The sequence below is a fragment of the Leiobunum rupestre genome, chromosome 5, assembly GCF_980474605.1.
Source record: "Leiobunum rupestre chromosome 5, qqLeiRupe1.1.hap1, whole genome shotgun sequence".
Taxonomy (NCBI): Eukaryota; Metazoa; Arthropoda; class Arachnida; order Opiliones; family Sclerosomatidae; genus Leiobunum; species Leiobunum rupestre.
In genome coordinates, this window is record NC_143388.1 from 47311506 (window position 1) to 47337513 (window position 26008).

At 32.8% G+C, this 26008-nt stretch overlaps 1 protein-coding gene across 1 annotated transcript; it reads right to left on the reverse strand.

Moving 5' to 3' along the window:
• Window positions 1-602: 602 nt before the first annotated feature.
• LOC149945180 (uncharacterized) lies at window positions 603-25399 on the reverse strand. The gene is made up of 9 exons (XM_090176413.1): window positions 25273-25399; window positions 22407-22477; window positions 4431-4668; window positions 4358-4369; window positions 4140-4267; window positions 2907-3791; window positions 2137-2200; window positions 1904-2078; window positions 603-699 (listed from the first exon to the last, which is right to left on the reverse strand). The coding sequence occupies exons 1-9, from the start codon at window positions 25397-25399 to the stop codon at window positions 603-605; spliced, it is 1797 nt and encodes a 598-aa protein (XP_090032539.1).
• Between the last annotated feature and the right edge of the window lie 609 nt (window positions 25400-26008).

The following is a 26008-nucleotide window of genomic DNA, read 5'->3' on the forward strand; positions in this document are numbered from 1 at the left end:
TTCAGTGAAAATAACAGTAAATTATGTATTAAAAACGCAAAATAGGTTTTAACAATATACAGAAGACTTTGGTATAAATAACAGTAAATTATGTATTAAAACTTTTACATAACTTACTGTTATTAATTAAAATTCTTAGGTAATAATAACAGAATATTCGTATTAACTATAAACAGAAAACCTCTGTATAAATAACAGTAAATTATGTATTAAAAACAAAACAAGTTTTAACGATTCACATAACTTAGTGTTATTTATAAAGAAGTCTTATGTAATAACAACTGAAATTTTGTTTCAATGATTTACATAAGATTTCTGCATAAATTTCAGTAAGTTAAATAATAAAAACAGAAGTTGCTTTAACAATTTAGAGGTGACTTCTTTAAAAGAGGAAATTGCTGACTTTACAACAAAATATGCAAGACAAACAAAAATCATAAACCATTTACAGAAGAAACCAACTAAAAAGATGCCAAACAGTATGTAGTGTCCAATTGTGCCTATCCGTGTAATTTGTAATATTAAATAAGACAATGTGATAAGATGAGTTCATAGAAAAAACAAGATAAAATTTATAAAAATCATTTAATGAAAATCCACATTTACAGCCAATCGTATTGCGACAGTTTATTTATCAAAAACATAATTTTGACATTCGCCTCATCTTTAGGATTTTCAGAGTTGATTTTCGCAACGCATCTATAAAGAACAGTTTTTAGTTAACGATTTCTTCAATAAAAAGAATTGTCATCTAATAGGCTCGCAATATGAGGGTTTATATCTTGAGTAAGGTTTAGGTAACAGGGCTGCAATGACGGTATTTAGCACCTGGACAAAAATTATGTTTCAAACTCTCACCAAAGAACTCAAATATCATAAATAATTTACTATAATATCTTGCCTAAAGCTGAGGTTATGTGAAACAGAAGTCTTCAATTAGATATATAAATACTGGATATTCTCGGTAAGCCCGGGCTGCAAGCTGCCTTTAATAAACTAAAATTTGAGACAAGATTGCATTAGGGTAAGACTTTGGGAAAGACACTACCCTCCCTGGTCTATAGTTAGAGAACAAGAATCTAGCAAAAGTGTCTGCTGAATCTATGGCTCTGTTTCACATGATCTTACTTTTGAAATATTTAGGTGGGTGTAAGCCAATAATAAACACTATCGCACTAAAAATACCACTATAGCAAAAGCATTTAAATTGAGACTAAAAACATTATAACTTTTAGGAAAACACTACAGTAAAAAAATGCTAGAAGGAGATAAATTAATTTTCCCTAAGCTTCTTTAATATACTGGTGGATTATTTTTCACTCTCGAGTTTAATAAATATCCAGAACAGTACCAATATCAAATTTAGGTCCACTCATATCTTCACCATGACGTCAACTAAATTAGTTTTAACATGTTCAGAAGTCTACGAAATTTGATGGGAATGTAAGTACTTTTATTGGGAGATAAGATTTTTTTTAAAATACTCGAGGGTCTAAATTGGAAAAAGTACTCTGAAGAGATTTTAAGTTATGGCCGACACACGTGACGTAGGTGCATGAATTAACAAAACTGTGGAATGATTTAGTTCAAAACAGTCCACCGTGGCGCTTGTAAACAACGCCCAAGGTATGAATCCTTGTGCAGTTTGTGCGGAGTATGCCATGTAGATTCCACCACCCCATTTTTGTTGCCCTTTAAAACCCATTTAACCAAATAAAACAAATTCCATCCATTTATATTGATTCATAAAAAGGGTACTAAACATTGGCAAACTGAACAACACAAATTTAGCGATTGAGGATTTTCCTTAATATTACTGAAGGGTTATCAAAAAAAATTGACAGATTTGAGAATATATGTTGAAAATTAGGTTATGATGTTCTTAACAGGTTCAAATAAATACCTTTGAAAGAACTCCATTGTAACCGCCGATGTAGTTGGGTACTGGATGTTCAAAACATAATAAAGTCCAAATAAAAATGACAGTCCCATAGACAAGTCAGCAGGGAAAATGTGGTCATTCACAATAATTTGGTCCACGGCAACCAGATACTGATTTGCCTTTCCTAGACTTTCACCTATTTCAAAAATATTTATTATTCCTATTCCTATCAAAGTTTTTATTTTTTTAAATACCTATGATTATTAGACACGGATGGGATGGCAGCTTCTTTTCCATGTCACTATGAGGTGTTCCAGGCTGAAATAATTCAAAGCTAAATTATTAAAATGGTTTTAAGCTTTAGCTTGCGCAAATATACTATTTAATTTTTTTTTTATATACAACGATATTTCAGGTGCACAAGGAGTTTTATTTAAAAGAAATAAAAATATTTACAACCCTTTCTTTTTTTTTAATTTGATGACTAGTTTCGGACACACTATTGGTCCGTCATCAGGGGTATAAACCCGATTACAAAAACAGAACCTGTATTTATAGTCTCAGTCAACTGCGTATTTAGAATAACAACTTTCGCCAATTATTAAGTTTTTCCACCCCCGGACCGTAATCTCGGTTTAAGCAAATATTTTTATCTTTGGATTTTTTGATATATGCCTCGAAAATATCGAGTTCTATTGGTTTTTTAAAATGTTTTTTAAGAGTGCCGGAGTCAAGTTAATTTTATGATTAGTTTCGAAAATATGGTTAGCAAGTGCTGATTTTTCTGTTCTTTTTAAATAAAACTCCTTGTGCACCTGAAATATCGTTGTATATAAAAAAAAAAATTTTAAATAAAGCTAAATTAATTAAATTTAGTAGCGCAACAATATAATAGACAATAAGCTCCAAAAAAAGATTTTGCTTTTTTGTGTAGTCTACAAGAGGATCTTTTGAGTGATCTTAATAATTAATATCTCATTTAAGAAATCGCTTACCAAAATAGAATGAAACAGAAAAATATTACCTCAAACAGCGGAAACATAGACTTAGGGTCTTCATTAAAATGATTCATTAGAAGATTCACAATAGCACCGATAAGAGCTTCATTTCTATTTTCATTGTCGCCATCTTTAAGTTTCGCCAGAGTTGATTTTACCTTAATTTTGGTACTTTTTGAAAAGAAATTTAAAATTTGATTTGTTTTTTCTCTAAAAAAAGTAGAGAAAAGATCCAAGATATTTAAGTTTAAAAGTTCTATTAAGTGTACATTTAGACCAAAAGGTTCAAATAGGAAAGGCCAATTTAATTTTAAGTTCTGAACAGACATATCTTCATTGATATGAGCTCTTTGAAGTGCATAACTTTTTTTCATATTCTCTTTAACACTTTCAATATCAACAATGACTTTCATATGTTCCAATTTCATTTCATCTAAAATTTCTTGACAGGTTCTCGCATCTTCTTCAGTAAGGCTTGGATTAAAAGCTGCATTTGATTCATCCCTTTCTTTAGGTTTCTTTCCAGATGCCGAGTTTTTGTCAGAGCTTTTCCTTTTAACAGGTGGCATCAAATTTTCAGATCGCCGCGACATGTTGTCTAATTTGTTAAATACTTGTGCCAAAAATGAATCATACCCATTACCGACTTTTTTTCCATTTATTTTGTCATCTATTGCGTTTGGATATTTCTTCACAAACATTTCTGTTACTGTACGCATATTACCCCTACTAGGGCGATCACATTTCTTTAAGACATCAATAAACAGGCTTCTTTTAACCAGGTGTCTAGTCTCTTCACTAAGCTTTTTTCCTTTATACAAAATACGTTGTACATTCTTTGGAAAAATGTCATCCACTATGGTGTACGATTCAATCCACTTATTACATCTAGAGGTAGCGTGGTGGTCATTCTGTAAAAAAAACTGGCAATGAAAATCATTTTTCTATTACATAAATGAAACTGGGTTAAAAAAAACTTGGTCCCAAACTGTAGAAACAAAATGGCATACCAAAGGGTGCTATGGGGAAAAATTTTATTTGGCACCTTTTGAGTAAGTGCTTTTAATCGACCCTTGATAAAAAGTGCTTTGCTTAAGAGTGTAATAAAAAACCTTTAATGGTGCCCTTGCAGCGATAATTATCCCGACCAAACCACTAACTTGATGTTCCTAAACCCAGGGCCCTGGTAAAATCATAATTTCAAGCCTAATAAAACCAGGTGGGCTGAGTTTTTCTTAACCCTGATTTTTTTTAAATACCTGTGAATTATTTTCATTCCTTGTCACTGACAGTATTCCACCATTAGGGTCATTTGTAGCAGAACCTACTGGACTTTCTGCAGAGACATCCAATTTGGATACCGAATGATTTAAATCCAATTCATTTTCTAATTGAAAATCAGTATAAGTATCATATATATACAACCAGGTTTTTATTTTATTTTAACTAGTTCTCTAAGTGAACAGAACTATATTACCAGCTTTGTCCACTAATCAACCAAATATTTAATTTGGATGGGTAACAAATAATGAAATGCAAACTTTTCTTACTTTTATTAATTGAATCCACAAGTATGAGAAGTTTTCGTATATGTACAGGTTTCAGAATTGTGATTTTCAGCAAGTCATCTTCAATTAAAAGCCCAAAGTCTCTAACAGACTCCACACCGAGGTCTGAAATCATATTGGATATTTTTTCAGCTGGAAGGCCTGAGCAATGCTTTAAAATCATTTTTATCAAATGTTCCGTGGTGTCATTTTCTTCTACATCCAAAATGGAGTCATCTGTCTAATTGCAAAGAAAAATTCATGTACAAAGGAGAAAAGTCTAAGTTTATTTTTTCGGGTCACATGCTCAGGGGTATCACTCTAACTTAAAAAAAAATCCCGAGGCCCAACCAAACCCCTTTTAAGCTTTTAAGTTGGAGTTTTTACTGTTTTGGTTGGGAAAACGTGATTTACTCACCACTGTTACCAAAATAGGCTATTGCAAATGTCGGTCAAAATAGTTTTATATGGGTGTGCGATTGTAACAACGAAGATTTAAATACCGTTTGGTGGTTTTAGATTTAAATATTTGACCTTCCAAGTGAACTAATTGGCCACAACTGTTTGATTATATGTTTTACCCGAGGGGCAGATCACTCCAATGATAACTAGGCCAACCTCGTAGGATTAAATCATGATTAGATTGGATTAAAAAAAATCTGTAGCTTATTCTCTTACCAAAAAATAAGTTGTCTAGGAACTACTTCAACTTCGTTTTAAGTTCGTATTTGGGACCAATACCAAATAAATGTTAATTAAAACCAACATTTAATTTTCTGACTACTAAAAAACAAACTACTTACAAACTTAAAGAAAAAAGGTTTTCCTGCCAACCTTATAACAACTTATTACGCTTCTAACTAGTTGATTGAAACATGCTGGCAGCTGGAGCCTACCTAAAACCAAGTTAATATGTTCCTAAAAACAACCTTTTTAAATAAAACTTCTAGCCAGTGGTTAATAATGGCTAGTTAGGAGATATTGCATTTAAAATGTTAAAAATTAATAGTTTGGTATTATTACTATTACAACCCCAAAAGGTCTAAAAATTATAAATTTTAGTTTAAAAATATTTAACATCCCTACTTTTATTAGAAAAATAGTTTAATACTATTAAACGTAATTTCTCATTAGTAAGCGTAACAACAATCAAAGAAACATTCTAGAATGAAATAATAACTGAGACGGTAGCAGACAAATCCAAACTACCTAAAAATCAGTGTTTAATATCCCAAACTATAGGCTTCGCAAACATTACATCGCCAAAGTAGCCCAAATTCTGGTAACTTTAGGTGGAATGTTTGTCAAAATAGCCCAAATTGGCTATTTTACACTTATGCAGATGATAAAAATGATTTTTATTTTCATTAAAAATTATATTAGCCATTAAACACCATCATTATTGGCCACTGGCTTTTTCCACCTTGGAACTCTGAACTAAAATGTGTATAGAAACTAAAAATCAACTTATTTGTAACAAAGTGATCTGCCCCTCAGTTCAACCATAACAATCTTCTAGGAAGTTCTAGAAAATTTCAGCTAACTATTTTTCGAAAGGTTCAATTATGCGCCCTGGGCTAGTGTCCAGGTTTCCAGGAACAAGCTAAGGCACTCTGGTATGAAAGCATGTGTAGAGCATTGCTTGAATAAAAATTAATTTCACTACCTCAACATGCCACGCAAATTTTATCAAAATTGAGGAACTATTGTTCTAATTTGACATGGAATGGCAATTTGTAAAAAGCAACTGTTGATTTTGAATTGCGCTTTTCTAAAAAACCGCTTTCAAAATGCTTTTACCTAATAAGGGTATTAAACAATTTAGAATTGATTATTTTTAATATTTTAATACCAGTTTTGGAAAACAGTAATGGTATTGGATGATCTACTTTTCAGCAATTAGTAAAATATTAAGTAGGTAAACATAATTATGCAATGGTCTCTTTACTTTGCAGTTCTTGATACATTTACAAGAAAAGTGATATCTATTCGCCCTGATATTCATTAAATTTGAGTACATTATCAATTTACACTGCACCCATTGATGCTCAGTTTTAATATCCAATTATTGCTTAAGAAAATTTCATGAAATTCAATATAATATTGCTTTTAGATAAAACTTTACACCTTATTTAATAAAATTTTGGCGCCATGAGCCTAGGCTTTGTTTACCGCTACTGGTTAGGCCTTTTACAACCCTCGGGCCTCTAAAAGAAATTTGGGCGCCATAAGCCTAGGCTTTATTTAAATTGTTTACCGCTGCCGGTTAAACCTACACGTTGATTACTGATGTTAATTTAAGGTTATCAGATTTCCTCTAAATTCTATTACATTATTTAAGAAACAAATTGAAAAATCAAATTAATATCCTTACCTTACTGTATGAACTTCAGTTCTTAATTGAACCTTGCGTCAGAATCACGTTGAGATGTGAAATGGGGGAATACGATATCCATAACAAAGAATATATAGGTGTAGGTGTCTATATTCTTTGTTCATAAGCGACTCAAAGCGAGGCATATATCACGGCCAACTTGCGCAATAAATATATATTTTTGTTCGTAGTTGGCATAGAAACATCAACGAAAGGGCTGGCCGCCATTGCCCGAGTGTCAAAGTTGGCCGTGCATGTATCAAGCAGGACGCCGAAGCTCCAAAAGTCGTTCTGACGCCGGTTGACGCCGCCGGCCATTTATGGCAATGTATAGGCTTCGAGCTTAGAAAAGATAGCGCCATCTACTTTAATACATGTCAACTAAATGTGTGAAGAAATAGCAGACGACTTTTGAAGAAGAATGTTCTTTAACTGAAACATGCATCTTGAATATTGAGATAATATTGAATGAGCAGACAGCTTTCACAAATTCGATTTAAAACTCAGTCGGTAAGCGGCGATACTTTTGACCAAAGTTTAAACTACGCCCGAATCGTATTCCGAATAAAAACGCCAACGCCGCTACTGTATCGATACTTAAAGGTTACATTTAATTAAAATAAACCCTATTTATTCGTGAAGATTACGGTATAATAAATCTTAAAAACAGTTCATTTATTTTTAGCGACCGTAATTAATTTTTAATTCGCACTAGAAATTTAACTTTTAAGCAGACGACGCGGTCACGTGTTATTAAGGCCGCCGTTAATACAAATATGTATGGGCGTGTGTATGGAAATGTGTCAACAGATGTATGGGCATATGCCTACACTTATGTATGTGCATATGTATACACTTATGTATGGGCATATGAATACACATGTATGTACATATGTATAAACATACACATGTATGTACATGTACATATGTATAAACATAAACACGTATACATATACATGTTTTTCCCAAAAATAATAAATTTTATTTTAATTTTTTGGAAATTTTAAAACATTTGTATTTCTTCAAATTCATATTAACGTAGGTAAAATATTTCCTGTAAATTCAACATTTACTTACCGCATAATATAATGAACATAATTTTGTGTTTTCTTCCACTACCAAAAACAAATGTATTTTACTATTTACAGAATTAAATTTTTTATTTGACAGATTTTTGTAAATAAAACATAAGTCATGGTAATTTTAACATAAAAGTACCATAATCCCACATAAACAAGGTAAATGTTTTTCAATAATACAGAAAAAACTGTAAATTACGCAAAACAGCTCGAAACTGTAAATATTTTCTGTAAAAAATACAGCTATTTCTCTCAGTGTGCTTAAAAATTCGCCCGGCTGATACATTCCTGAGGCATGGTCTAACGGTTGCCATAACGTGTTTTCGGATCCCCGACTTAGAGTCCAAGACCTTCCCTTGTAAATGATTTTTTTTCTGAATTGAAATAATTTTTGTTATAGTCCTGCTAATGTAAAAATTCAAGGTGTAATACATAAATAATTTGACTGTTGATGTTGCGAATGATTCGACCAACACTCAACTTGACAGTTCTGTGTCGATAATAATTCCAAAAACAAATACAACATATGGTAATGAGGATCTGCAATAAGAGTATTTAAAAAAACAACTGTTCCAAAAGTGAGATTTTAAATATATCAAAACGAAAAGATCGTTCTTTAATAATGATCATGGGTAAGGCATTCTTACCCGCGTAGCAGAATCCATGAGGCGCCCTTCAATTCGGCCCTTGGCCTTTACAATTTGCTGCTCAATAAACGTGGTTTCAGGTAAATGTTATATTGGTATTGCCAAGAATCCTTTTTTTTAATAATAAATACATAGCATTGGGTCACGATACTCTAGTTTCAGCGGGACATCTGTTTCGATATAGATTACCCCTTGTTTTACCACGTTAGCTCGAAGAAACTCCACCTCCATTTTCTCAAAAAAATCTTATTTTCGCCTACGAATGCGTTAACGAGAGTTTTCGTAGATAATACTATACTGTTTATAGTTAAAATGTCCCTGGAACGTGTTTTTGAAAAATTATCGTATTTTAACATGACACTCCCTCTTTTTCGAAAGTTTACGAGAACGGACCTTAAAAACGTAACCCTTGTTTATCATCTTAAAAAAATATTTTTAGGCAAAGCTCGCGGAATTCTAGAATTTGTCATTTCCTTAATGGTGGTTCAGCAACGAATCTAGAAATGGCAGAAACATTATAAAAAAGTCGATTGCTCTAGATATTTAACTTTTTCGGATATTTAGGGCATTTAATATGTAGTTGGCACCTTTACAAATGTCAGCCTTTGGGTCTCTTTATACGCTTGTTATTATTGTCCATATTTTAAGTAATTAACAATTAATAATCATGCTCAATTTACGTCTTTAGCTTAGGGACCAAATAGGAAAGCTTCAGCAATGGGAATTTTTAATAAATTGTGTGAAAGAGAAACGTTTAACTTTAAAGTCAAACTTGAAATAACTGTAATCTTACGTTTTATTGAGGTTACGAAGTACATATTTTGCACAAGATACATCCCTGGCAATATAGGGTGTGTATTTATTGTCAAGAAAATAATTTATTGCCCAATCGACGTATAAAAAATTCTACAGTTTAAAAAAATAAGTGTTAGCAAGATTTTTATAGGATTTATCTCCAATAAACAAATAAAGCGTACCTTGTGCATTGAAATGCGAAAAATTGTTGTATTTTCAAAATTCATAATTAGCTGAAGTGATGTTCACTAAAGTTTTAAATTTGTTGATATTGGAACCAAAACATTAATAAATTAAAACTTACTGAAGCTAGAGACCCCTAGTGGCGCGAATTAAAATTTATATATAACGGGATTTTCTTAGCGTCGGTATAATTTTCTCAAAGCGTTACCGACTTTAGTAGAACTTTTAAAGACACTATACTCTACTAAAATTACATAACGCTGTAGAAAACAGAGTGTCACAAAAAATCATACGCAATTGAACTTTCAAATTCCGCCACTAGAGTTCTGAAGCTTGTACCTGGCGTTCAGGAAATAAATGTGAAATACCACACAAAAGTAAATGTTTGCTTTTTGTGAAATAGTGATTTGAAAGTGGTTGAACATGAATTGCACAGCAGGTAGACAGCACCGTAGATAAGCCGTCGGATACAGAAATTTTGCCAAATTGACGATCGAATTAGACTACACAAGAACTGAGCATTCTGGAAATCAATCATATAATATTAAGAGCACATCGTTTTTAGAAACTTAAGAATAGCTTAACATTATTGCAATAACTTAAAAACGTCAATGTAGTGGTAAAAATTACAAAATCTACAGTAAAATTTCCACTCAAATCTCCGAAGGTACAAGCAACTTAATATATAGTTCGATAAAATATTTCATAGTTTACGTTGAGTAATGAAGGAGAGAGAATACAATCTTGAATTCTGTAACAGAGGGAAAAGTATACGGTTTTGTGGATTAGGGTCACACTTACATTGTTTCAAACAAAATTTATATGCAAGCATATTTAAGAAGAAATTGTGGTAATCTAAATAAGAAGAGAACATCAAAGAAGTGCGGCACTACTGGAGGCTCACTTTCTACAGAGTTATCGCATTAATTTCCCGCATTTTCTCAGCGCTTGGTTTGGACTTAAGAGGAGGCAATGATACATTTGCTTCATCACATTATGATCACTTTACCGGATATTAAGTAAGTGGTTCAATTTTAGATCCTTCATTGTACTCCATAAAATAAGTATGAAAATAAAAGCTCCTTTCAAACATCATTGTTATCTCAAACGATATGTGAAAGGTAACCTAATTGATTTTTTATAAAGTTTGAAAATCAATAGTGACGGACTTCAAGAAAGTCAGTTATTTTTAGTGCTCGGAATTTTTTATTCATTATACACAAATTTTCTGATTTAATTAAAAAACGTTGGTAAAAAGAATATCATTTTAACTTAATTGTTTTTTACGCAACCAAGCCTTTATTTATATAAAAGTGGAATTTATTTAAAAATTGCTTGTTTTATTTAAATAATAGGCTTATTCACTTTCGATTATTTAAATATTTAACAATTTTTATTCAACTATTGGTTATTTAAATAAATATTATTTAAATATCGCCGAGCTTATTTTATTCATGTATAAAAATTAATCGAGATCCGAGCACTAGTTATTTTAAGGTATAAGACGAGTCTCAAATAGGACGAAACCGGTCTACCGTTGGATTTTCTGGCTGTTTTATTTTAATTAATTTTATTTAGTTATTCACTCGAAGATCTATTTGGTCCGAGTTTCGCGTTATTGTTCGCTCGAAGACCTATCGGTACGAGCTATTAATAAGTTTTTACATTTCTTCAAATTTGTTTAGGGTTTAGCTTTATTATTTTTCATTATGGACTTATCTACTTATTCGTCAATTTTATCATCCTTTATAAGTCGAATAAGCCCTTGATGTTTCCTACATTGATCAACTTCAATAATTAGATATGTATATTTTAAAATTTTGGATTACCAGTTAAAAGAATTATTTTGTCTCTGAGAGTTCACGGAAGTGATGTAATTAGGATTAAAGTTATACTGAGCAACTTTATTATCCATAGTGTCAATAAAATTTACATGGCTTAAAAGAACTACGCTGTTCTAAAATGCATTTTGGATTAGAAAAGGTTTTGTAATTTTTTTTTGCCTACTAGGTTATATAATTTTAAGACTAGGCTAGCTGTTAAAGTTACGCTTAAGCAATTAACGAAAGTTTTCGCAAATAGTTAGAGCTCAGAAAACGTTTTCTGAAAAGACTGCAAAGAGGATTTTTTAATTGACAAACGGACAACATACAGAAAAAATAAAAATATGTAAAATCTCTACCATTCACTTGTAATATACTTATGAAGTCAAAAGTGTATGAAAATTAACCATCACTGATGCAGTTTTAAAGATAATACTTTCCCAATAATCGATGGTAAAAACTCGCTTAGTGGCCTTCTTTTGAGGATTAATTAAAAATGGCCGGTAAGGCCATTCTTATTTAAGTGGTCAGCGCGATTTCCTTTGGCTAAAATTAATAAAGCCAAGCGCAGGAGAATCAATAGTCGGGCCGCTAAAACTTTTAAGACTTTATTTTAAGCGATTTTCATGCCCAAGATTCAGTATTGTGGTTGCCTAGCGGCATTATTCTTACTGTCAATAATTGTTGTCTGGAAGTACTACAATTACTATTAAAGTATCAACTTTGGTGTACAGTACAGAGATAGCCATAAGGATTTGTTGCTACTGTCAACTTCAGCGAGAAACGTATTGGAATCCCGTCATTTAACGAAAGTTAGTCGACTGTAGATAAGAAGCTTCGTACTGTAATAAGTTAGTGTACCATTTTTGACATGGAAGGCCAACTGATCAGCTCGTAGCCAGTTTCCCGGAAAAATGCAAAAATCAAATTTTGTCGGTCTTTGAATTAACGTTGTTTTTCGCACTTTACTCAACAAATAATAAACCGTTTATTATGGGAACTTTATTTAAATCTCATTATTTATACGTAATTAAGTATTTTTTAAGTAAAAATTATCATTATCGTAATTAATTTACTTGCAGATGAATAGTAATTAACATTTAACCGTTAAGCCTTTGCTTCGTACGGAAAATTAGCCCGTAGAACCCGATCATATATTCTAGGATAAAATAAAGTATTTAGAAGTACCAGAAAGGATTTTGTTGAAAGCGAAATTTAGTTTAAAGTTAATTTGGTTTTATCTCTTCCATAAGTTTTTTTTACCCAGCTGATTTTTTAGAGTTAAAAAAAAATAAAAATTTAATTTTCATTTAGGTGTATCCATCTAACACTGTGTGAATAATTTTGGGAATTTTAATTACAGTAATGAAGTATGTAAATATTTGAATAATTTTTCATAACAATTTACGTTTTCGGCATTCAAACTTAATCCTCTATGTAAAGGCGTCTTAATTATTGAAAAGCTTAAAGAGTGAGTAGACTGAAATTATTGTTATTTGAGGATCAGTAGTGTACGAGCCATACCGTTGTAAGGTAGTACTGCCACAACAAGACTGGAGACCCAAAATTCAAGTACTGTTGATAAATGTGCTTACTTACACTAAGCGTGTTAGAATTGTTTTAGATTTTTAATATAATATATATTCATATTAATTGCCTTTGTGGCTATTTTCATTTACAATGTCTGTGTACCCCATTCTAATATAATATAAATTACACATGGTTGGTTTTTTATTTGAAAGCTCGGCAGAGTTGGAAAACTCTTGATACATGATTGAGATCAAAGTAAACGATTAGAACCTGTTCACAAATCACGCTCTGCTACCCATAAACACTATCTCAACAAAGGTCTGTTTTTGATTGAAAGTTTTACTAAAATTAGCATATTTCACTTGCTTACTAGAACCAGTTATACACCTATTATCTTGTTATCCAAATCTTAATGGGAAATTAAAAATCAATTTGAAATAACATTTTGAAATAATGATGATAATTGGTTAAGTAAAATATTTAAAATAATATTCAATATTCTAAATTACTTTCAATAATATTAAAATGGCTGTTCAAAATATATTTAAAAATAAAACCTAATTATTTTCTAACTTATGGCTTTTATTTTCAATTATAAATTTTAGGCAAAATATGCCCTGTGAGGCAGAGCAATGGGACAGCTATTAATTAAAAAATGCTTTTATCAAAGCAGTTGGAAGGTTGATTTAAGGGGTAGTTTGGATCAATGAAGGCACAGATATTGGAAATGTTTTAGAATTAAAGAGTTATTTTTTGGAATTAGTTTAAAAAGCAAAACATATTTCTAAAATAATTTCCATCAATTTTTTCTCACCTTTTATGTATTTTAAAACCCTTTCCTTAAATTTGAGCCTTGAAACTGTAACAGTAAACTGAGAAAATTTTCAATTGTAAAGGATTACGTGTAAAATTACAGCATTTAAATTGCTGAAACTCATTATAGAAACTAAACTAGTAAAAACGTCATCAATAAAAGAGATTTGCCATCAATTTAATCAAGAAAGTTATTAAAGTTAACATTCCGTACATTGTGAACCCAAAGTTACGACTGAATGACTTATTTCAATTCGACTAGGTCTTTCTTGAAAGTATCTTTAACAATTCAAACAGGCTACTGCTGTGTAACATATTTCATCAGGCCTTTCTAGAAAGAAATGTGGTCATTTTAATGTAACTCTAAGATCACTCTTTTTACTACCATCGGGTACTTGACTTGTGAGGATCTTCAGTTTTTCATGATGGATGCCAAATTTAAATACTGATGTATATTTCAACTTTACACCAGAAGTTTAAAATAATAAGTGCAGACTTGAATAGATAGAATTTAGTACATGTCTGTTTTATGAATTCATTAAGAGAATTAGCTTACATAGAAAGTTGCAAACTCCTTGGACCGTTTAATTTCATATGTATTTATAAAAAATTTTAATTTAACATATAAAACAGTATATTTATTAAGGTTATAATATTTTGCGAGTAGTAGTTTGAATCACAAAACTGCAAATGTTTCAAACTACAGAATCCAGTTCGACAGCATAGCAGACGTCTAAACAGGGCTTCCACATTTAATTTTTTTGGAGAGACACAAATCGGGGTCTGCCCTAGGCCTAAGACACCAGCACACACAATAACTGATTAATCAGGGTGAGATATGTGTAACGTGGGGATTGGTGGACGTCCTCACACGGCCTTCCACAAACTCTGCCTCCCAGACGCTCTGGATTACAGGAGTGAGCCACTACTCCCGGCCTCCACAATTGATTTATTAAATTTTCCTCTTGCGATAATTCATTAAATGAAAAATCCCGTTTTTCACGTGTTTGACCTAGGAATTTCCATTTTGTATCCCTCACTTTTAATACTTATCTATATAGATATTCAGATAAATTCTGAAAATGAACACAAATTTAGTGTTTTATTTATTACAAAATTACTAACATTTTGCATAAACATATTCTCAAAAGTTGCTTTAGATATTTAGATCGTGACTTTCATTACTTTTATAATGACCCTTTATTAAATTTCCATCGTTTTGCCCGTGTTTCCTCTTAAATTGCATTATTCCCTTTTAGCGTTTTTAAAGGTTGAAGAATTCCGGAAAAAGGAAAAATTCAATGCATAGGGAAGCATTGCGTCTATAGCATTGAAAATCAATGCCAGAAATAAGCGTTTCAAAAATATGGTGCCTTATCAAGCAACATAACTCAGCTCGTAGTATCAAGGTTTCTTAAGAAACCTTGGTAGAATGTCTTTTTCTTTCAAATTTTTTATCCCACTTTCCTATTTTATATCCATGGCGGCCGATTTTAAAATTCATTTTAAATATTTCCAATAGAATATGCATAATTCTGAACTAAACACGCGTACTGCTTTACAAATGAAAATTTCCTCAGTTTACTGTTACAGTTTCAAGGCTCAAATTTAAGGAAAGGGTTTTAAAATATATAAAAGGTGAGAAAAAATTGATGCAAATTATTTAAGAAATATATTTTGCTTTTTAAAATAATTCCAAAAAATAACTCTTTAATTCTTAAACATTTCCAATATCTGTGCCTTCATTGATCCGAACTACCCCTTAAATCAACCTTCCAACTGCTTTGATAAAAGCATTTTTTATTTAATATTCCTTAATGACTCGCAAGCACTGCATCCTCCCCATGGGCCGCCATTATCTAAAATGCTAAACTGCATTTGTGCTAACACAGGACTAGTTCACTCACGGATCCATAGCTTTATATTTCCTGGCAGTTGAATTGATGAAACTTCGTAAATTATTTTAAAATTTGATATTGGAGAAAAGGACGATCTAGTGCAAGAGTGCATGATAGAATAAGTAAGTTTTATTGTACAAGTAAAGTGATTAAATTAACTCTAAGATCTCTTTACCTTCTTCACTTCCTGCCACAAATTCTGCTTCCGTAAAACAAATTGTGGTCGATAGCTATCTATGACCACCCTATGTACCGAAATGCCATGCGGCTTATCGATCGATGAACGTTGAATCGGCGCTAGACTCGCGAGGGCTGAAGGCCTATAGGAAACAATTTTTAGAAGTAAATTTGTAGTGTATGAGCCACTGTCCTAAGAAGCGGGAGATGACACATACAGTAAAAGAATTATCCTGTCATTTCGAATAATTCAGTCCGCCCACTGCTTCTCTGAAAGTAATTGTTTCTTTGCTCATTGAAATTAATCTAATGGCGTTGACACAGGCTTAGTATTTTTCATTAGAAAACATTCAAAATTTTTCCTGCTGAGCCTTTTGATATCCTATGCATCCGGTTACCAAGGCAATATGGGGCGTGTGAACTTTAACTGAAGCGAACTAACAAATCTGTCCTTTTTCTCTTGGTACCGAACTGCTCTGGGAGCATCGTCGACCTAAACAAAGTTAACCAGTTTCGTTACCAAACAGACATAGATCAGCCATTCTTTTCTTTTTTTAAAATTATCTCAGTATATCTTTCGGGTTAAAGCATGTACATGTAGCTCTCATTTTCTAAGCGGTCGTAAAAAACAACGGTCTTTATATCAAACTAGCATAATATAAGATTGTGACTTGCCGCAATACAGTGAAGGGTTGGCATGATTTCATGGACTGCCACCCGTTAAAAGGTTTCTTGGTTATCCCTAATCTCAATTTAAAGAAATCCACATTTTTCAGTCTTTTTTTGTGCCATTTAACGAACCTGTAGGCAGAGCTTTTACGATATATCATTCAGAAGTTGAAGTTTCTTCGACAGGGTTGGCAAAATCCTTGTTTTTTTTCAAAAAGAACAAAAACAATGTTTTTTATTGTTTTAACAAGATTCATTGTTTTTAACTGTTTTTAAATCAAACAATAAAAAACAAATAATAAACAATAAAAACTATGTTTAAAACACGTTTTAAACTATTCATTATACTTATGTATCAGAATCACGAGAAAACTCATTTAAATAAATATTACGTATCATTAAACGTATTATCATAAGTGGCATAAATACCCTCAGTGTGTCAATAAGATGAATTTTTCAATGATACCTTGTTTAACGAAGGTGACGTAAATTACGTAAATTTCGTCACCGGAAAAAATTACGTCATGTGTTTGCGAAGCAGCGTCTGCGGCGCGTGCATTAAAAATACCATATAGGGTACTTGATCGGAATTCGTGAGTCCTACGTTTCTTTCGTTTGTTTAGAACAAGCTCAAATTGAAGATTTTCTGCGGGAAAGGCTCCTATTGGCACACTTAGGGTAATTATGCTACTTATGGTATTATAAATTAACTCACAGTGAGAAGAACCAAAGAGTACACGCTTATTTAAACGAGCGAAGAATTTCGCTAAGCGTTGTTGACCAACCATTGCCGCCTAGTCGGTTTTAACCCGATCTAACCACACCGGCCGTGTTTCTTGTTACTTAAAACCCGGCACAACCCGACTAAACAGCAACCCGACTTTTATCTCGTGCATAGGTAGGGTCCCAAATAGATGTTTATTGGCAGCTATATACATTCTTTTAAACAAAAAGACAAAATTCAATGCGTTCGTAGGATTTTTGCACTGGTAGGAAATTTAATAAATCATATCGAGCCCTTTCAGTAGCTCTTTTCAAAGAATCTTAAAATCAAACTACCCGTTATCAATACAATTTACCTTTCTTAGAGCCTTGGAATGGTTTTTCTACCTTTTCCCTAATATTAATTAACCAAAATCTTACAAAAAAAAACAATGAAAATTTACCTTACAAAAAACATGTTTAAAACAGATAGTTTAAAACGTTTAAAACAAATTGGTGTTTGTTTCAAATATTTGTTTTCAACGTGTTTTACACACTTGTTTTAAACATTTTGTTTAAAACTTGCCAACCCTGTTCTTCGAGATCCTGAGTATGATTATCGACCAGAGGTTTCATCTCGTTATCAACAGCTACCCTCCATGTACTGCTATCTTGATGTTTCGGGGTTCAGGATATTATTATATACATTGTTGCGAAGCCTTGTCAAGATTTTTATGTCAACGTCTGATTCCACGGTTTTCTTATGGCCAAGAGAGAACATTTTTGGGAACCGGTCTTTTCTTTATCAAAGATAACTTCCCACAGACATCTTTAGTATAACCAACCATCAATCGTCTGACGCTTTTACGATTCCATATCGGGCGTGGTTCATCTGGTGTTTTGACATAGCCGAACGCGTCAAAATTATTTACTCTCGCTTCTTGACCAAAGAACAACTCGTATAATGTTTTTCCTTCCAAATGATTTGTTTAAATTCGATTGATGATATCATTTGGCACATTGTCTGCATAAGCTCAGACTGTTAGGCAACTCCGCTCATTCTTCGATATCCCAACAGCTGCTATTTTTGAGATGTCGAAAGAAGCAACAAAGAACTTTTTTTCAACGGAGAAATATAAATTCGATGAAGTAAGCCGTTGTTTTATTTTATGAAATGCAAACTAGCTCAATAAAAGAAAGGACTACGGTTCAAGGATGTCCGCCCGCAAATGAAGTTTACTCGAATTGAATGACAGAAGTGATCTCACTGTTCAGTTTTTGAAGTAAAACATTTCCCAAATTCCGGCAAAAAGTAAACTCATGTTTTCCTTTTTAATATAAAGTGGTTTTGATACCTGAAAATATGGTTTTACATAAGGGTCTCCTAAAACCACCGAATTTACGAATTTATAATTGCAGGTATATTCTTCAGTAGAAAAATGGAAAAATGCTTGAAAATAAGAACGTGGGCAAAACTCGCATCAGTCGTTTTCATCTAAAACCGCAAGCTCGGCAACATTGCACCAGTCACAAAAGTTTAAACATCCAGAAAAGACCATAAAGACAAAAGGGCATTGGCGATAATAAACTTAAAAATGTTAAGCGATTTACCTTTTCAAACCTTATTTTAAAGGTCTGTCACTTTGTCCCGTTATTCCAATTTCCTTCACACAAAATGTACCACGGTTTTGAATATACGACCGCAACAACAAAGAGGTACAACGGCGTTTGAGATATTTTTATAAAGTCATTTGAATTTTACTCTCAAGAGTTTCATTGATTTTGCTCTAAGAGTACCGAGCTCATTCTTATTTAAGGTTAAAAGTTAAAGCTTTCATGATAAAGATATATAACTTTTGATTTTGAAAACAACTCACATTAAAATAAAAGTTATGTATTTGACGTGGCCTCATTTTATTTTATGTGAAACAAATCGCTACAGACTTTTTAGCTTGAACTGTCATTATGAAAATCGATATTTCGTTCGCAAACTATTTAAGACACTAACGTTCTCTGAAATAAGAAATGGAATTTCCGAACACGGGATGCCCCTACTAGCGAAACTTTAGCCGGACGACCATAAACGGCATCGTTTGACAAGTAGATTATCTACATTTTTACCCAACATGAAAACACACGCAGCTGGGCTTTTTTAAGGCATTCAAGTTACCATAAATGTCTCCCCTATTTTTCCTTTTCACAGCCAAGAGGTAGATTTTGTCAGGATTCTTTGAATCTTCAATTTTGTAGGTCACAATGTTGATGGCCGACATCGTTGTATTTTAATTTTTTTGGAAAGATTATTTTATTCTTTCTAAGTGAAAATAAATTAACTAGTTTTACAGAAGAACGAATAAACACTATCAGGAAACTCAGTGACTATAGATTTAAAGTTTATTTCAATTGATTAAGGAAGAGCAATTCGGGTAAAACGTACTAGTAAGAGTTCTATAAACTGTAATTTTTGGGCAAAAAACGTTTTTATTCTGACTTCGGTTATTATTTTAAATAATAAAGGATTCTCCAAATCACATCGATGAGTATTTGTACATCTACCGTTCTGAAACACCAAATACCCCAATAAAGAGTCTGAATAGACCAACCAAAACACTCCTTCAAAAACGTAATGGCACACATTTGAAACTCGTTTAAAATTCTTTTTATCATGAGGTTAATTTTTTTCAGCATCTTTTATGGACCTACTTTGAGCCACAGTGTTTTCGGAGCCAAAATTTTATTTTCAATAACACAAAACAAATCCATTGGTATTATCATAACTAGAGCTCTAGGTTTGGAAAACAATTATCCGTTTTTTTATTCATAACTGAATATTAACGGAATAAGATAGTTTAGTAACCGCGAATAATGTTCATATAGAAACAGTTCACCGAAATTATGTTGGTTATTTTATGTTTTCCACCGATCTCTAAGCAGAGCTATATAATTCTTTGCACTAATGTTGAGAATAATTGATAAGTAATTTTTTATTGTAATTTTTCATGCATTTTTCATATTAAAGAGAAGGGTTAAATGGCTTTTTGGAAGTTAAGTTTAAACTTTGTTGAATTTCAATCCGATGAGCGCAGATTAGTGTTATCATTTTAGAGTTTTTAAGGTGAAAACAATGTAGGTCGTTGTATAGTATGTGTAACTTGATAAGAAGCAACTCTACTTGGCAATCAATTTACCATCTGAGTTTATCGTTATAAGCGTGCATAATTAACATGCTTTGGTGCAAAGTTTCGATAACTGCTGCTCAGTTTCTTTCTTATTTTCCATACCTGTTGTGCAGATAGAATTTGAACGTTTCCCAAATTCTGATGAAAATGTACTTCTGGTTTTTCATTTATTTTAAAAGTTGTATTTGGTCTTGAAATACTTTGAAAAATATATGAAGCATAACGAGGATAAATAAACATTTCTAAGCTCGGCTTATTAAAATTGTTGTAAGCTCCACTTTGCACATTTATAATAAGCTGCTTTGGTTTAGTCTCACAACTGAATTTCGAAAGGTTGACATCGAACTGTCATATTTAAGGCTGTTTACCTTTGTGGAATTTTCTGATGTTGCTTTTGTTACACGATAAGCGGTATTGAGTTAAGAAGTACCAAGACATAATAAAAGTACTTTAACAAATGCGTTTATCTAGGGATCATTAATGGACGCCGGATTTGCAGAAGTTGCCTATTAATGACTATAATAGCTTTATTTAGAGTTTAAATTTGTCGTTCTTTAAAGGCACTTTCGAGGATAGAACAAATTTTTTCTATGCTTAAAAGGTTATCGTCGTTTATAAGTTTTGAAATACTAGTAATAGTGTTTCTTTGAAATATGAGGTCTAAGTTTGCAGCTTAAATCTACGCACCCTGTATCTTATTATAAGACACATAATAATTTAAGCCTACCAAATCCTTCGTTTAGTCCAGTAGTTTTTAAATATATTCCTTTGATGCAACGTTTTCTATCTGGACAAAAATCCGAAATTCTTCAAATTCGTGAGATCGGATTTAAAGCGAAAATCTCTTGTTTATATATATTTGGACGTTTCTCTAAAATGCCTTTATAAATCAATGGCGCAATTGGTGGATAAGTCTTAATACGACTCAGTTATTTTTAAGCATTTATTTAGTAATAATGAGCTCAAGAATGCGAACAAATAGTTACTACCGAAGCTTTCATCAAAATGAAGAAAAATTATTCACAAAATAGTGTTAACAATACATCATTTTAAAAACTACTGGTTTGCCTGATCAAAACAATAGTGCTTCAACTAATTCCTTATACTTTACCATAACCTACAATTGAAGAGTTCAAACTAAAATATATAAAGGCCTAGAATAGGCCTAGTAGGAAATAACCAATATGAATCAAATAAATCTTTAGACCAATGTTATATTATATAAAAACCATTAAGCAAGAAGCAAAGTGTTAAAACAAACAAAATTAAAAGCACCAAAAAAACTATTTTAAAATCCAATGTTACAAACGAAGAAGTACAAAAACCCAATTGAAGAAGAAAGAACAGTTTCGACCAAACGTTGGACTTAAAAATAAATTAGTATTTTGTTTACAATCATGTTTTGTGTGCAATCCCTAGGATATTGTATGTACTTGTTACACATTGATGCCGAATTAAACTCTCCACCAAATTGGTCTACGAGGGTAAATGATATGTCAATCGTTAGAAACATCGTAATTTGGTAGCCCATCAAGAATTGATGCGATTGGACGGTCACAACTGGGCCTTTTACCCATATTATTGGTTTGGGCGATTTTAAACTTTAAATATACACTCGATTCATAAATGAAGTTGGATTTGATTAAAAATTATATTTTTATTTAGCCTTCGTCAATTCTAATCACCGTTTTAAGTTAATTAAAAAACGGTTTTATTTAAATCTAATTCGCGGGATCCCGCAACCAGCGTAACCGTTATTGTTATATTATAATTCGAAACTAATTATATGTTAAGAACTACACTCCATCTTTCTCAAATATGTCAAATCTGACCTTGACTTTTCAAAAAAGGTCTCTTCCAATTTTGCAGCATTCATTTTTTTAGAGGGAGTAAGTTGCATACTTTATAAGCGGATTATTTTCGGTGATCATTTATTATAGCTGGGTGTTGGTAAGGCTTTTCAGGGCACATATTTGAGGCTATTTATCCCTCTGCGTTTGTTCTAAAGGGTTTTAACTTATTAATGTAGCATTTCATAGGTTCTTTTTTGATCGTGCAATTTTCCCGGTGAGTTGGTTATTAAAGATGCTGCCTTTTTTATGTTGCTTACTTGGGTTCTTTCTCTGGGCCTTCTTGGGCCTCGTTCTTCTGAACTCCAATTTGTGGGTCCAACATCTTGCACTTTAATATCATATTTACTCGTGCGAACATGTATTCGCTCATTTTCTTTTCAACGAGTGTTTGGGCCTAGTCTGCGTGTTGATCTTTTTACATTATCTTTAAAAAATAGGGCCGGTGGGCTTTGCTTTGAAACTGCATGCGTCCGTGACATATCTTGCTGATGTTTTCAAACAAGTACAAAAACTGTTTTTTTTTGGAAAAGGATAATTTTTTGTAAATAGGATTCCAAACAAGGTCGAGATAAACTGATTTAATTCGAGATGAAACCTATTTCAATTGAAAGAAACCTATGAATATTCTTTTAAATTTTGGGCATAGGCTTAATGAGAAATGGAATACTTTTACTTAACGTTAGAGAATGGTTGAAAACCAAAATATTTCACATTATATACTAATTGAAAACTTGGCCTTTGAGCGTAGTTGGCCAATTGTCGGCCTAAATTGGCGTTTTGGTAAATTACATGTGAAAAGTTTGAGACTCTAGTTATAGTTTAACACTTTTAATACTAGTCGAATCTGATATTTACAATGATGTGTGCGCTCTATATACAGGGTCTTTTTTTTTGCTCGGAAAAGTGTTTTTTTTTCAAAACTATTTATAGTACCGATTTCAAATTTGGAAGGTCAATTCTCTATACCGGGGGACATCGGTTTGAGAAATTTGAGCGTTTTCGGTAATGTTTTTCACCAATTTTGAAAAATTATTTTTCGACCACTAGGTGCGAGATAAAAAATTTCTATTATAAAGTTGTAGGCCGTCATCGAAAACCCTTAAAAATTGTTCACTCGACGAAAAACAATTTATTTATCAGTGAAAATTCGAGCTTGAAAAATTTACAAGTTGGTGAAGCCAAATTACGATTGTTTGAAACGATAATTGAAACCGAATTACCTAATCCAGTTGAAACTTTGGTTAAAAAAACGACCGGATTTAAAAAACACGAGGCTATAGGTCAATCCTAAACATGCATTGGGTATTTAAAGGAAAACTTTGGGAGATTATTATCAGTGTTTGATAATATTTCGAACAATGCCTCGTTATTCAGTAGCTGAGCGTACCGAGATAGTTGCCATTTACTATGGAGAAGCAGCGCAAAACCTTAGAAGAGTGACTGAAATCTTCGCAGAAAGACATCCAAATGGAGCACCATCTGTAAATACAGTAAGACGAGCAATTTCAATCAATTTGGTCACTTGCAACCTAGGTTTCGCGGATTGGGTCAACCGGATTTAGACTTCGAGAACAATGTACTCGCGTACTTTGTGGCATATCCTCGTCACAGTTGCGCTAACGCCGCTGCTGATTTGGGTTGTTCTGCAAATCGTGTGTGGAAAATTCTTCGTAAGAATCGCTATCACCCATACAGAGCTACGCTCCACCAAGAACTAATTGACGGAGACCATCAAAGACGTTATGAATTTAGCAACTGGTTACAAAATGCTGTCCAAGAAGATAGACAATTTTTGCGCCATGTTTTGTTCTCCGACGAAGCGTCATTTTCTAGAGATGGGCCCTTTAATCATCAAAACAGCCATCTTTGGTCTGACATCAACCCACATTGGGGTTTTGAATATCATCACCAGGTTCAATTTGAACGGGTCAATGTTTGGGTTGGACTTGTTGGAAACCGTTTGATTGGTCCCTTTTTCCTGCCGACGAACCTCAACGGCCAAAGGTATTTACATTTTCTACAGAACGAACTGAGTGACGCAATCGACGACCTTCCATTGGCTGAAAGACGTCAGTTGTGGTTTCAGCAAGATGGCGCCCCTCCGCATTTTTCCCGGCAAGTAACTGAGCACCTCAACAACGAGTTTCCTGAAAGGTGGATAGGGAGAAATGGTCCAGTGCATTGGCCAGCAAGGTCACCTGACCTAACACCGCTGGATCATTTTCTCTGGGGATTCGTTAAAGCAAAGGTATACGCCACGCCCATTGAAACTAGGGAGGAACTCATTAGACGAATAATCAGTGCTTGCCGAGACGTCACACCAGAAATGGTAGAGAAAGCGTTTGAGAACTTAATTGTCCGCGCACAAACCTGTGTTGCAGCCAATGGTGATATTATTGAAAATGTTTTGTAAAAATGTATGTGAATAAAATATCTGCATTTAAAAACCAAACGTGTACATTTTTTCAAGTGTGAAAACTCTACTACGTTTGTATTATCGTTTCAAACAATCGTAATTTGGCTTCACCAACTTGTAAATATTTCAAGCTCGAATTTTCACTGATAAATAAGTTGTTTTTCGTCGAGTGAACAATTTTTAAGGGTTTTCGATGACGGCCTACAACTTTATAATAGAAATTTTTTATCTCGCACCTAGTGGTCGAAAAATAATTTTTCAAAATTGGTGGAAAACATTACCGAAAACGCTCAAATTTCTCAAACTGATGTCCCCCGGTATAGAGAATTGACCTTCCAAATTTGAAATCGGTACTATAAATAGTTTTTGAAAAAAAACACTTTTCCGAGCAAAAAAAAAGACCCTGTATATACACTTGATTAAACTGATTACGTTATCAGTTTATCATAAAAAAACATAAGGACCCATATGACCAACGTTTTAGTGTGCCATCTAGTAGTTACAAGTATTTCAACTTTTTTATATATATTTAATTTTGATGGCTTCTTAATGGGTCTTCCTGATCGATTTGTTTCTATTGGTTGCACCTTTTACGGGAGACGGAAATGGAGGACATGTGTTTGGAAATGGAGAAGTAGCGATCCGTGTTGCAGAGTGGAGAATTTTCGATTTAGTCTCATTCATGTTGCTTAATTGTGGTTTTATACGTATAGCTTGCTTGGTTGGGTTTCCAGTTGACAAAGAAGGATTTCCTGTTGATGAGGTTGATGTTGGCATTGGTGGTAGCTGAGCTACTGCGACTTGAGAAGCCTCAAATAAAGTTGCCAATGGCATAGTTGACGAGATCGATGAAGTTTAAATTGGAACTGTGATTTCTCCTTGGCTCTTCTCTTTGAAAAATGCATTCCATAGTAAAGACTGGTTCGATTCCTGATTTGCTGAATTTATTTTTATTATGGGAGAAGCTTTGGTTAGAAAAAATCTATCTTGGTTTTGGGTTGTAAAGTCATTTCGGATTACTTGTTTTGTAGTGAGGTTCGCTAGATCTGGATTTACAATCGTTCGGACTCGTAACTTCTGACACCATGAAAAGATTGAGACTGCAGTTATAGATTAAAACATTTAATACTAGTCGAATCTGATATTTACAATGACGTGTGCTCTCTTTATATATACACTTGATTAATCTGATTACGTTATCAGTTTATCATAAAAACTTAAGGTCCCATATGACCAACTTTTTAGAGTCTAGTGCGCCATAGTTACAAGTATTTCAACATGTACTTTTTAAGGAATTTAATATTTTAACGTGATTTCTTTCATTTACGTACAAAAATGCGAAGGCTATTGGCCCCTATGGACAGCTTGTTTTTTCATCAGCTCATATCTTCGTGAAAAAGTGTTATTTTCCAATTAAACCAATTTCTTTGAACATTTTCGACA

What these genes read in the sequence shown, in the direction of transcription:
- LOC149945180 (XM_090176413.1), bottom strand. Translation starts at nt 25,399, where the DNA reads ATGCCATTGGCAACTTTATTTGAGGCTTCTCAAGTCGCAGTAGCTCAG. An exon ending in GGCCCAGAGAAAGAACCCAA is followed by an intron (nt 4,669 to 22,406) that starts GTAAGCAACATA and finishes CTTTGCAATTAG; the next exon opens with ACAGATGACTCCATTTTGGA. An exon ending in GGAATGAAAATAATTCACAG is followed by an intron (nt 3,792 to 4,139) that starts GTATTTAAAAAA and finishes TTTTTTTTACAG; the next exon opens with AATGACCACCACGCTACCTC.